The 13,873-nt window shown below is 38.0% G+C and overlaps 1 protein-coding gene across 2 annotated transcripts in view; it reads right to left on the bottom strand.

Moving 5' to 3' along the window:
* Positions 1–13,873, bottom strand: part of LOC133665170 (aspartyl/asparaginyl beta-hydroxylase-like) — a 34,576-nt gene that overhangs the window by 16,199 nt on the left and 4,504 nt on the right. For both annotated transcript variants that reach the window (XM_062070402.1, XM_062070401.1), the window contains exons 2-3: positions 11,121–11,282; positions 410–478 (exon numbers count right to left, since the gene is read on the bottom strand). In XM_062070402.1, coding sequence (XP_061926386.1) covers positions 410–478; positions 11,121–11,282 — 231 coding nt within the window. The remainder of the gene's footprint in view (positions 1–409; positions 479–11,120; positions 11,283–13,873) is intronic.

Raw genomic sequence — 13,873 nt, forward strand, 5'->3', positions numbered from 1 at the left:
AATACATTTGCAGGCAGGCACTTTTTAATTTCCCTTCCTGGTTCAATGACCCGCCCTATCTTGCCTCTGATTGGCCTAATCTCAACCAATGGTGACTCATCCTAGTTAACAACCAACCAATCATGGATGTTCTTACAGTCTTGGAGGCAGGAAGGGGAGGAGTTTAATAGAACAAGGAACAACAAAATAAGCGACGTTTGGTCATTTTAATGTGAAATAAATTATATCAATATTACGATATTTTCCTAATTGATATCTTGTTTAAAAACATATCGATACATCTTACAAACTCCATGTATCGCCCAGTCCTACTGACTAGTAGTCAAATTTACATGTACACTTTAGTTTGCTGTCTATCACACTGACAAACAAGGACATTGCTTTTATTTTGAAGGACAAACGTACTTACCAAGCAGAATTTTGGCGTCCTCAAGGTCAAAGTCACCATCCCCGTCCTTGTCGTATGCTGCCAGCTTCCCTGCAACACCCGCAAAGAAGGAACACTTAAGAGCAGTGCTACTCAATTACTTTCTCTTACGTTCTCCCCTAGCAAGAAAATAAACATTTTGCCCCCCACCTCCCCCCCTCTACTCGCCACCGTGACTGTAAATAGCATCATTTGGCTATAAAATTGTTGTAAGTACACCTCTGCATACCATTGTAAACCTTTTTAACATTCAATACAATTTAAAAAAAGAAAGAGAGAAATATAAATCAACTTACAATAACGAATAACTTTAAAGGCCTACTGAAATTATTAAAAAAAAATTTTAAACGGTAATAGCAGATCCATTCTATGTGTCATACTTGATCATTTCGCGATATTGCCATATTTTTGCTGAAAGGATTTAGTAGAGAAAATCGACGATAAAGTTCGCAACTTTTGCTCGCTGATAAAAAAAAGCCTTGCCTGTAGCGGAAGTAGCGTGACGTCACAGGAGCTAGTATTCCTCACAATTCCCCGATGTTTACAATGGAGCGAGAGAGATTCGGACCGAGAAAGTGATGATTACCCCATTAATTTGAGCGAGGATGAAAGATTCGTAGATGAGGAACGTTACAGTGAAGGACTTGAGAGGCAGTGATGGACGTATCTTTTTTCGCTCTGACCGTAACTTAGGTACAAGCTGGCTCATTGGATTCCACACTCTCTCCTTTTTATATTGTGGATCACAGATTTGTATTTTAAACCACCTGGGATACTATATCCTCTTGAAAATGAGAGTCGAGAACGCCAAATGGACATTCAGTGCCTTTTATCTCCACGACAATACATCGGCGAAATGCTTTAGCTACGAGCTAACGTGATAGCATCGTGCTTTAACTGCATATAGAAACAAAAAAAATAAACCCCTGACTGGAAGTATAGATAGAAAATCAACAATACTATTAAACCGTGGACATGTAAATACACGGTTAATGCTTTCCAGGCTGGCGAAGGTTAACAATGCTGTGCTAACGACGCCATTGAAGCTAACTTAGCAACCAGACCTCACAGAACTATGTACTCTCTCCTTTTTCTATTGTGAATCACGGATTTGTATTTTAAACCACCTGGGATACTATATCCTCTTGAAAATGAGAGTCGAGCACGCGAAATGGACATTTAAAGTGACTTTTATCTCCAAGACAATACATCGGTGACACACTTAGCTACTGAGCTAACGCGATAGCATCGTTCTCAAATGAAGATAGAAACAAAATAAATAAACCCCTGACTGGAAGGATAGACAGAAGATCAACAATACTATTAAACCATGTACATGTAACTACACGGTTAAAAATTCTCAGCCTGGTAAGGCTTAACAATGCTGTTGCTAACGACGCTAAGGCTAATTTAGCAACTTAGCAACCGGACCTCACGGAACTATGATAAAACATTAGCGCTCCACCTACGCCAGCCAGCCCTCATCTGCTCATCAACACCCGTGCTCACCTGCGTTCCAGCGATCGACGGCGCGACGAAGGACTTCATCCGTGGGTTTGGCGGCAAGCATCGGCTAGGCGTCTTCTATCAGGGTAAGTAGTCCTTGTTGTGATGCTGTAAGTATTGTACTTAGCCGCTAAGACACCGATCGATCCCACCTACAACGTTCTTCTTTGCAGCCTCCATTGTTCATTAAACAAATTGCAAAAGATTCACCAACACAGATGTCCAGAATACTGTGGAATTTTGTCGAAGAAAACAGAGCTTTGTGTTTTGTGTCCAATAGAGCCCAAACACTTCCGTGCATTTTATGACGTCACGCGCATAAATCATATCCAAAGGAGATTTTCAACCGGAAGTGTGGCGGGAATTTTAAAATGTCACTTTATAAGTTAACCCGGCCGTATTGGCATGTGTTGCAATGTTAAGATGTCATCATTGATATATAAACTATCAGACTGCGTGGTCGCTAGTAGTGGCTTTCAGTAGGCCTTTAATAACATTGTTTTTATTTAAAAAATAAATAAATAGTGTCCTTATTTAAACAACAAATATTTGTGACCGATGAACCATTTTAATACTGAAGAATAAAATTCAATAAATAATAATACATTCAATTTAATCCGCAACAACATTAACTCTGGAGCACAATGCAGTATATAAAATATATAAATATATAAAACACTTTGGCCTACAACGCAAAAAATCAATAAAACAATGTTTTCTTTTTTTTTTTTTTATATATAAAAAAAAAATCTAAATGAGGAAGTCGGCATTAATGGCCACTAGTGTTATATTATATTTGGTACCAGTACCAAAATTATTTTGATACTTTTCGGTACTTTTCTAAATAAAGGGCAGCACAAAAAAAGTCATTGTTGTCTTTATTTGAACAAAAAATGTTAGTGTACATGACACGTATGTTTATTATTGTCATTTAGTCCTTAAATAAAATAGTGAACATACTAGAGCGGGGGTCGGCAACCCGCGGCTCTTTAGCGCCGCCCTAGTGGCTCTCTGGAGATTTTTCAAAAATGTATGAAGAATGGAAAAAGATGAGGGGAAAATCTATTTTTTTGTTTTAATATGGTTTCTGTAGGAGGACAAACATGACACAAACCTCCCTAATTGTTATAAATCACACTGTTTATATTAAACGTGCTTCACTGATTCGAGTATTTGGCGAGCGCCGTTTTGTCCTACTAATTTTGGCGGTCCTTGAACTCACCGTATAGTTTGTTTACATGTATAACTTTCTCTGACTTTCTAGGACGTGTTTTATGCCACTTCTTTTTCTGTCTCATTTTGTCCACCACACTTTTAACGTTGTGCATGAGTGCACAAAGGTGAGTTTTGTTGATGTTATTGACTTGTGTGGAGTGCTAATCAGACATATTTGGTCACTGCATGACTGCAAGCTAATCGATGCTAACATGCTATTTAGGCTAGCGATATGTACATATTGCATCATTATGCCTCATTTGTAGCTATATTTGAGCTCATTTAGTTTCCTTTAAGTCCTCTTAATTAAATGTATATCTCATGACACATGTAATATGGCTTTTAATTTCTTGCGGCTCCAGACAGATTTGTTTTTGTATTTTTGGTCCAATATGGCTCTTTCAACATTTTGGGTTGCCGACCCCTGTACTAGACAACTTGTCTTTTAGGGATGATGTGTAGTACTAAAGAGCAGTGTGACTGCAGGCCTGCGAGGCAAAGAGCAGGGATGGCTGAGTACATGTTACATCACAAGACCTGATACAAAAGACCTGGGGCCGTACTTATCAAGCTTCTTAGAGTGCCATTTTACACTTAAGTCCTGAGAATTTGCGAAATTTAGTCCTACTCTCAAACTTAAGAATAAAAGCTTTTTATCAACGTTCTTAAGTTTAAGAATCACTCCTACTCTCCACGATATTTAAGAGACCTTCAGAGGTGTCTTAAGTGGTTAGGAGTTGCCAGCAGGGGATGGCACTGAGGCGAGAGAGACGTGCGCCAACGTTCAGGGAACGGAACAATGTTTTTTTTTTTTTGATGACGAGCAGCTGATCAAACGGTATCGTTTAGACAGAGCGGATATTATTGTTGTCACAGATTTAATACTTTTCGATTCTTGTTGATTTCTGCATGTGTCTGCAGTGGGCTAGTATATATAGAGCCACCCACACCAGTTTCAAATTAGTTGCCTAATTAATGAATTGGAAAGAAAATGTTATGACAGTAGCGTATGTGTGTGGCCGTGAGGTGAGTGACGTCAGTGAGTGTGTGGGCGAGAGAAGAGAGGGAGCGTGAGTGCCGGCGAGGACTAGTTTGTTTTGTATTATTTTGTAGTTTATTGTCAAAATATACACTCCCATTGTCCACTTCAATATTTCCAAGATATTTCTTTATTCTTAGACAACGGATTCCCTTCCGTGATTGGTCATTTCTATGGACACAGAAATGACGTCACCTAAAATTGCGTTTACGGCACATAGTAATGTCGTAATTCAGCTCTGAGTGTGACACTTAAGATTCAGTCCTACACTTCGCTGAAAGTGTGAGTAAGACGCTTGATAACTAACTTTTAAGTGCAGCTTTCAGCCAAGAATTTATTTACTCTTAAGTCAACTCTTAGCAGACTTCTTAGGAGTAATTCTGAGAAGCTTGATAAGTACGGCCCCTGGACTGCAGCGAGTGCACTCCATATGTAATGGACTCCATTGAGATTAAGAGTCTCCTTTCCAAGGGAGCCCTGCACATACATGATCAGGTTCCATCAAACGTATACATAAACCTCGTCCCACCCACTGGGTAAAACACAGCACACTGCTAAAAAGTAACCACTTTTTATCATAACAATCTACAAGGTTAATATAGTTCTTCTTTTTCTTCGCCTCCATTTATATGCTTACTTTTGTAATTCAAGTATTTATAAAATGTACGTATTGTTGCATTTGAAGCAATTGTATTCTTGATAATAGAGGGAAACAATATTATTATTCATTATTGGTACTTTTATTGTTCCAATTAATTTAAATTAGGTGATAATTTTGTCATTTAGACTTGACTAATGCATTTTGCACCCTCTATACCTGGGGAAAAATGTACATGTACAAAAATACTATAACTAAATAATACATTCATTTGGAAAAAAGATCTGCTTTGTATTTTGTTGCTTTGATGATTCAATGAATGGGGAAAATACGAGTGGTGCACCTATTTAAAGGGGAAAAAGACAATGTTTGCACCGTCACACAGATGCGGCACGTTAGCAGGAAGTATTTGAGAGCAGCAAACAAGCAGAAACAAGGTAAAAGTCTATTCTGGCAGCGAATGCCATCTCACGTGTGTGGCTTGCATAACAAATGTTGTATTCAAACACGCGTCAGGACATGTTGGCATCTCCAGTTTGTTTGTTGATGCTAACAAGTTTGTCCAAACTCAAACTCAAACGTGAGCAAATGTGAGGGTCAAAAGTATACATACAGCAAAGTTAATATTTGCTTACATGTCCCTTGGCAAGTTTACCTGCAATAAGGCACTTTTGGTAGCCATCCACAAGCTTCTGCTTCAATTTTTGAACCTCACTTAGTTTTAAGCTTGAGGCTAACTTAGCATGTAACAGCATAGGCATTAACTTAGGGCGCAGCATGAAAGCAAACATAAAACAGTAAGGGGGTATAAAACTGTAAGAGGGGATAAAACAGTAAGGGAGTATAAAACAGTAAGGGGGTATAAAACAGTGAGGGGGTATAAAACAGTAAGGGGGTATAAAACAGTAAGGGGGTATAAAACAGTAAGGGGGTATAAAACTGTAAGAGGGGATAAAACAGTAAGGGAGTATAAAACAGTAAGGGGGTATAAAACAGTAAGGGGGTATAAAACAGTGAGGGGGTATAAAACAGTAAGGGGGTATAAAACAGTAAGGGGGTATAAAACTGTAAGAGGGGATAAAACAGTAAGGGAGTATAAAACAGTAAGGGGGTATAAAACAGTGAGGGGGTATAAAACAGTAAGGGGGTATAAAACAGTAAGGGGGTATAAAACAGTAAGGGGGTATAAAACTGTAAGAGGGGATAAAACAGTAAGGGAGTATAAAACAGTAAGGGGGTATAAAACAGTAAGGGGGTATAAAACAGTGAGGGGGTATAAAACAGTAAGGGGGTATAAAACAGTAAGGGGGTATAAAACTGTAAGAGGGGATAAAACAGTAAGGGGGTATAAAACAGTAAGGGGGTATAAAACAGTAAGGGGGTATAAAACAGTGAGGGGGTATAAAACAGTGAGGGGGTATAAAACAGTAAGGGGGTATAAAACAGTAACGGGGTATAAAACAGTAAGAGGGGATAAAACAGTAAGGGGGTATAAAACAGTAAGGGGGTATAAAACAGTAAGGGGGTATAAAACAGTAAGGGGGTATAAAACTGTAAGGGGGTATAACACAGTAAGGGGGTATAAAACAGTAAGGGGGTATAAAACAGTAAGGGGGTATAAAACAGTAACGGGGTATAAAACAGTAAGAGGGGATAAAACAGTAAGGGGGTATAAAACAGTAAGGGGGTATAAAACAGTAAGGGGGTATAAAACAGTAAGGGGGGATAAAACAGTAAGGGGGTATAAAACAGTAAGGGAGCATAAAACAGTAAGGGAGCATAAAACAGTAAGGGAGCATAAAACAGTAAGGGGGTATAAAACAGTAAGGGGGTATAAAACAGTAAGGGAGTATAAAACAGTAAGGGGTATAAAACAGTAAGGGAGTATAAAACAGTAAGAGGGGATAAAACAGTAAGGGGGTATAAAACAGTAAGAGGGGATAAAACAGTAAGGGAGTATAAAACAGTAAGGGGGTATAAAACAGTAAGAGGGTATAAAACAGTAAGGGGGTATAAAACAGTAAGAGGGTATAAAACTGTAAGGGGGTATAAAACAGTAAGGGGGTATAAAACAGTAAGGGGGTATAAAACAGTAAGGGGGTATAAAACAGTAAGAGGGTATAAAACAGTAAGAGGGTATAAAACAGTAAGGGGGTATAAAACAGTAAGAGGGTATAAAACAGTAAGGGGGTATAAAACAGTAAGGGGGTATAAAACTGTAAGGGGGTATAAAACAGTAAGGGAGTATAAAACAGTAAGAGGGGATAAAACAGTAAGGGGGTATAAAACAGTAAGAGGGGATAAAACAGTAAGGGAGTATAAAACAGTAAGGGGGTATAAAACAGTAAGGGGGTATAAAACAGTAAGGGGGTATAAAACAGTAAGGGGGTATAAAACAGTAAGGGGGTATAAAACTGTAAGGAGTATAAAACAGTAAGGGGGTATAAAACAGTAAGGGGGTATAAAACAGTAAGGGGGTATAAAACAGTAAGAGGGTATAAAACAGTAAGAGGGGATAAAACAGTAAGGGGGTATAAAACAGTAAGGGGGTATAAAACAGTAAGGGGGTATAAAACAGTAAGGGGGTATAACACAGTAAGAGGGTATAACACAGTAAGAGGGTATAAAACAGTAAGGGGGTATAAAACAGCAAGGGGGTATAAAACAGTAAGGGGGTATAAAACAGTAAGGGGGTATAAAACAGTAAGGGGGTATAAAACAGTAAGGGAGTATAAAACAGTAAGGGGGTGTAAAACAGTAAGAGGGTATAAAACAGTAACGGGGTATAAAACAGTAAGAGGGGATAAAACAGTAAGAGGGGATAAAACAGTAAGGGGGTATAAAACAGTAAGGGGGTATAAAACTGTAAGGGGGTATAACACAGTAAAGGGGTATAAAACAGTAAGGGGGTATAAAACAGTAAGGGGGTATAAAACAGTAAGGGGGTATAAAACAGTAAGGGGGTATAAAACAGTAAGGGGTATAACACAGTAAAGGGGTATAAAACAGTAAGGGGGTATAAAACAGTAAGGGAGTATAAAACAGTAAGGGAGTATAAAACAGTAAGGGGGTATAAAACAGTAAGAGGGGATAAAACAGTAAGAGGGGATAACACAGTAAGGGGGTATAAAACAGTAAGGGAGTATAAAACAGTAAGGGAGTATAAAACAGTAAGGGGGTATAAAACAGTAAGGGAGTATAAAACAGTAACGGGGTATAAAACAGTAAGAGGGGATAAAACAGTAAGAGGGGATAACACAGTAAGGGGGTATAAAACAGTAAGGGGGTATAAAACAGTAAGGGGGTATAAAACAGTAAGGGGGTATAAAACAGTAAGGGGGTATAAAACAGTAAGAGGGTATAAAACAGTAAGGGGGTATAAAACAGTAAGGGGGTATAAAACTGTAAGGGGGTATAAAACAGTAAGGGAGTATAAAACAGTAAGAGGGGATAAAACAGTAAGGGGGTATAAAACAGTAAGGGGGTATAAAACAGTAAGGGGGTATAAAACAGTAAGGGAGTATAAAACAGTAAGGGGGTGTAAAACAGTAAGAGGGTATAAAACAGTAACGGGGTATAAAACAGTAAGAGGGGATAAAACAGTAAGAGGGGATAAAACAGTAAGGGGGTATAAAACAGTAAGGGGGTATAAAACTGTAAGGGGGTATAACACAGTAAAGGGGTATAAAACAGTAAGGGGGTATAAAACAGTAAGGGGGTATAAAACAGTAAGGGGGTATAAAACAGTAAGGGGGTATAAAACAGTAAGGGGTATAACACAGTAAAGGGGTATAAAACAGTAAGGGGGTATAAAACAGTAAGGGAGTATAAAACAGTAAGGGAGTATAAAACAGTAAGGGGGTATAAAACAGTAAGAGGGGATAAAACAGTAAGAGGGGATAACACAGTAAGGGGGTATAAAACAGTAAGGGAGTATAAAACAGTAAGGGAGTATAAAACAGTAAGGGGGTATAAAACAGTAAGGGAGTATAAAACAGTAACGGGGTATAAAACAGTAAGAGGGGATAAAACAGTAAGAGGGGATAACACAGTAAGGGGGTATAAAACAGTAAGGGGGTATAAAACAGTAAGGGGGTATAAAACAGTAAGGGGGTATAAAACAGTAAGGGGGTATAAAACAGTAAGAGGGTATAAAACAGTAAGGGGGTATAAAACAGTAAGGGGGTATAAAACTGTAAGGGGGTATAAAACAGTAAGGGAGTATAAAACAGTAAGAGGGGATAAAACAGTAAGGGGGTATAAAACAGTAAGGGGGTATAAAACAGTAAGGGGGTATAAAACAGTAAGGGAGTATAAAACAGTAAGGGGGTGTAAAACAGTAAGAGGGTATAAAACAGTAACGGGGTATAAAACAGTAAGAGGGGATAAAACAGTAAGAGGGGATAAAACAGTAAGGGGGTATAAAACAGTAAGGGGGTATAAAACTGTAAGGGGGTATAACACAGTAAAGGGGTATAAAACAGTAAGGGGGTATAAAACAGTAAGGGGGTATAAAACAGTAAGGGGGTATAAAACAGTAAGGGGGTATAAAACAGTAAGGGGTATAACACAGTAAAGGGGTATAAAACAGTAAGGGGGTATAAAACAGTAAGGGAGTATAAAACAGTAAGGGAGTATAAAACAGTAAGGGGGTATAAAACAGTAAGAGGGGATAAAACAGTAAGAGGGGATAACACAGTAAGGGGGTATAAAACAGTAAGGGAGTATAAAACAGTAAGGGAGTATAAAACAGTAAGGGGGTATAAAACAGTAAGGGAGTATAAAACAGTAACGGGGTATAAAACAGTAAGAGGGGATAAAACAGTAAGAGGGGATAACACAGTAAGGGGGTATAAAACAGTAAGGGGGTATAAAACAGTAAGGGGGTATAAAACAGTAAGGGGGTATAAAACAGTAAGGGGGTATAAAACAGTAAGGGGTATTAGAACCTTTATTTAACCAGATAAGAAAACCCATTGAGATCAAGATCTCTTTCACAAGGGTGACCTGGCCAAGAGGTCAACAGCACATGTCACAGAGCAGTTTCAAAATAAATACATTAAGACATACATTTTAAAATACACAAGAGATCTGTAAAACAACAGAGATTTACATCTTTAAAAACACAGGCACTGTAATATAACACAGTAAAGGGGGTATAAAACAGTAAGGGGGTATAAAACAGTAAGGGGGTATAAAACAGTAAGGGAGTATAAAACAGTAAGGGAGTATAAAACAGTAAGAGGGTATAAAACAGTAAGGAGGTATAAAACAGTAAGAGGGTATAAAAAGGGGCATGAGTGTGTCCACTCAATCACCTAGCAACAAGAAACGTAAACAAGGCAGGCAAGGACCACTTGGATCATAATAATAATAATAATAATAATTAGAGATGTCTGATAATATCGGACTGCCGATATTATCGGCCGATAAATGCTTTAAAAGGTAATCTGGGAAATTATCGGTATCGGTTTCAAAAAGTAAAATGTATGCCTTTGAGTGGCAGCCCAATCACATAATATCTACGGCTTTTCACACACACAAGTGAATGCAACGCATACTTGGTCAACAGCCATACAGGTCACACTGAGGGTAGCCGTATAAACAACTTTAACACTGTTACAAATATGTGCCACACTGTGAACCCACACCAAACAAGAATGACAAAACCCCCGTCTTTGACATTAAAATAGACAGGATGGTGAAAAATAAAAAAGTAATTCATATAGAATGATAAAGAACTGTCCGTCAGTCCGCTAGGCATGCGGGAGCTGATAGGACAAACTGTAGTCCGCAGCAGTTCTAACTGGTCGTAACCTAGGTAACAGCACAGCCTGTTAAAATGTGACTGCAGTGCAAGGGGGACTTAAGTGGATCAGCACCGTCACGCTTGAGAGGCCAAAAGGCAAAGCTCTTAATTCCGGGGATGAGCAGCGGCACACCCTCACCTGAGGGCACCGGCTTGGGGAAGTGACCCGCACATCAAGAATGCACATGCAAGCCAAAATGACTCAATTAAAAAAATACATGAATTTTAAGTAGCCAGAACAATATTGTCAAATATTTGCAAGAAAGTACATAGAAAGGCTATTTATTTCTTCTATTTATTCAATAGAAGTGTGCATTTTTCAGCACTTTAAACTATGCGCTCAAAAAGTGTGGAGCCGCTGAGTTAAATCTATAATAATCACCTCCATTACGCCAAATAATGTATAAGTTTGTATTTTAACAAGTAGCATTATCACTGGAGGACAAGGCTAAAACATGTTCGACACCGAGAGCAAGCTAATGCTACGATGAACTAGCAGAAGCGGGCAGAAATAAAGGTGACTTACCGAGAACCCCCTGGTAGTCCACCAGGTTGAAGTAGACCACCGCTATGGACGTCCACACACCCAGTAGAGCGAGAACTATAAACCACGTGAAGAACGCGCTGCTGCTGGACTCGGACTCTGCCTTCTTTCGGTTCTTGGTCGGCGCCTGGACCTTAGTACCATCTACAGCAAAACACAGACAGGGACAGTTTTGCAGCAGGTTTCCTTACACGTGTCATACCACCCCACCCCACATAGATTACAGTCCTGTAGGAAACACGTATTTTAGTTTTATTGGGGCGTATTAACGCTAGCTCATTCCAACTACCGTGAATGCTCCAATAATGGAGTTGAAGTGAAATGCTGACAGAATGTTGTATGAATGTAAGAATAGTTTCAATGTTGAAGAGTTTGAATTTCCAGGAAAACCGGGATTTGGTTTGGAACTTGGGAAAGTGTTAGTTTGAATGTCCAGGATGAGTGGAATGTGTTGATGGTGGAATGGTTTGAATCGGTTGAAAAATGTGGGAATTGTGCAACTTGGAAAAATGCCCCATTCATTTCAATGGGAACTTCCTGGAAATTTGGGAATTTGGGGAAAAGCGGGATTTGTTTTGAAAATGATTAGGAGCATGAATGTCCTGAATGAGCTGAATTGGTTGGTGTTGGAATTGTTTAAATCGGTCAAGAAATGTTGAAGTAGTAAATGGTATTAGGGAATTTCGGGAAAACCGGGAATTTTTTTTAACTTGGAAAAAGAGTAGTTTGAATTTCCAGAATGATGGAATGTGTTGAAGGTGCAATGGTTTGAACGGGTTGAAAAATGTGAGAATTGTGCAACTTGGAAAAATGTCCCATTCATTTCAATGGGAACTTCCTGGAAATTTTGGGAAAAGCAGGATTTTTTGGAAAATTATTAGGAGCATGAATGTCCTGAATGAGCTGAATTGGTTGGTGTTGGAATTGTGTAAATCGGTCAAGAAATCTTGAATTAGTAACAGTTGTTAATTGAGAAATTCCTGGAATTTTGGGAAAACCGGGAATTTTTCTAGTTCCTTAACCAACTTGGTTTTTGTCCTGAATATGAGGAGTGTTTTGATGGTGGAACGGTTGAAAAATGTGAAAGGAGTAATCGAACTTAAGGGTGGAAATAGGTTACCAAAAAACAGGAATTCCTGGAAATGTGTTGAAGGTGGAAAAATGGTAGTTTGAATGTCGAGGATGAGTTGAATGTGTTGAATGGTTTGAAGAATGTGGGAATTGTGGAAGTTTGAAAAACGTCCCATTCATTTCAATGGGAAGTTTCTGGAAATTTTGGGAAAAGCGGGAATTTTTTTTTAAAATTGAAAAAAAAAACTTGCGAATGGTCTGAATGAGTTGAAATGGTTGGTGTTGGAATTTTTCTAAATCGGTCGGGAAATGTTGAAGTAGTAACATGTTGAATTGAGAAATGGTATTACGGAATTCCTGGAATTTCTCCAGTTAAAAAAGCACTTTCTTTTTTTGTCCTGATTAAGAGGAATGTTTTGACGGTGGAACGGTTGAAGCCAGAAAAAAGGGTGGAAATAGGGCTTTGGAAAACCAGGAATTCTGGAAAATCCTGGAATTTTTTTGAACTTGGCAAAAGGGAAGTTTGAATTTCCAGGATAATGGAATGTGTTGAAGGTGGAATGGTTTGAATGGGTTGAAGAATGCGGGAATTGTGGAAGTTTGAAAAATGGCCAATTCATTTTGAATGGGGAAAATGCAAAAAAAAAAAAAAAAGGAATTATGGGAAATCTGGGAATTTTTTTTAGAATAGTTGAAGTAGAGCACACAATTCCTGAACAGGCTGAATATTTTGAAGTTGGAACAGTTTGAATCAGATGAAAAATGTGGAAGTTGTGGAACTGAAGAATGTCCCATTGATTTTAATGGTAATTTCCAAAAAATGTGCGAATTTCGGGAAAAGCGGGAATTTTTTTTTTTTTTTTTTTAAATTGTAAAAAAAAACTTGTGAATGGTCTGAATGAGTTGAAATGGTTGGTGTTGAAATTTTTCTAAATCGGTCGGGAAATGTTGAAGTAGTAACATGTTGAATTGAGAAATGGTATTACGGAATTCCTGGAATTTTTCCAGTTCAATAAACAACTTTCTTTCTGGTCCTGATTAAGAGGAATGTTTTGAAAAATGTGGGTTGAAAAATGTGGGAGGAGTCGTCGCCAGAAAAAAGGGTGGAAATAGGGCTTTGGAAAACCAGGAATCCTGGAAAATCCTGGAATTTTTTTTTTTCTTGGTGCCATCTTGGAAGTATGTTAACGTTGCTTATATTTGCATGCTAATGTTAGCATGTGTCGATTTAGGTTATTTATATATAAAAAAAACTTGGTTAAAATATTTTTGATAATATTAATGACAACTTGATCATTTTGGTCACAATAATTTTATTTAGCCATAAAAATCATGATTTTTTATTCTTGGTGCCATCTTGGAAGTATGTTAACGTTGCTAATATTTGCATGCTAATGTTAGCATGCTAATGTTAACATGCTAACGTTTTTTACTAGCTTTTTTTTTTAGCTAATTTTATATTTTCAAACCTAAAAATCATGATTTTTGATACTTGGTGTCATCTTGGAAGTATGTTAACGTTGCTTCTATTTGCATGCTAATGTTAGCATGCTAACGCTTATTTTTTATTTTTTTTACTAGTTCTCTGATATTAGCATGCTAACATATTTGACTGTTTTTTTTAGCTAATTTTGTATGTTCAAACCTAAAAATCATGATTTTTT

Source organism: Entelurus aequoreus, linkage group LG14, assembly GCF_033978785.1.
Source record: "Entelurus aequoreus isolate RoL-2023_Sb linkage group LG14, RoL_Eaeq_v1.1, whole genome shotgun sequence".
NCBI lineage: Eukaryota > Metazoa > Chordata > Actinopteri > Syngnathiformes > Syngnathidae > Entelurus > Entelurus aequoreus.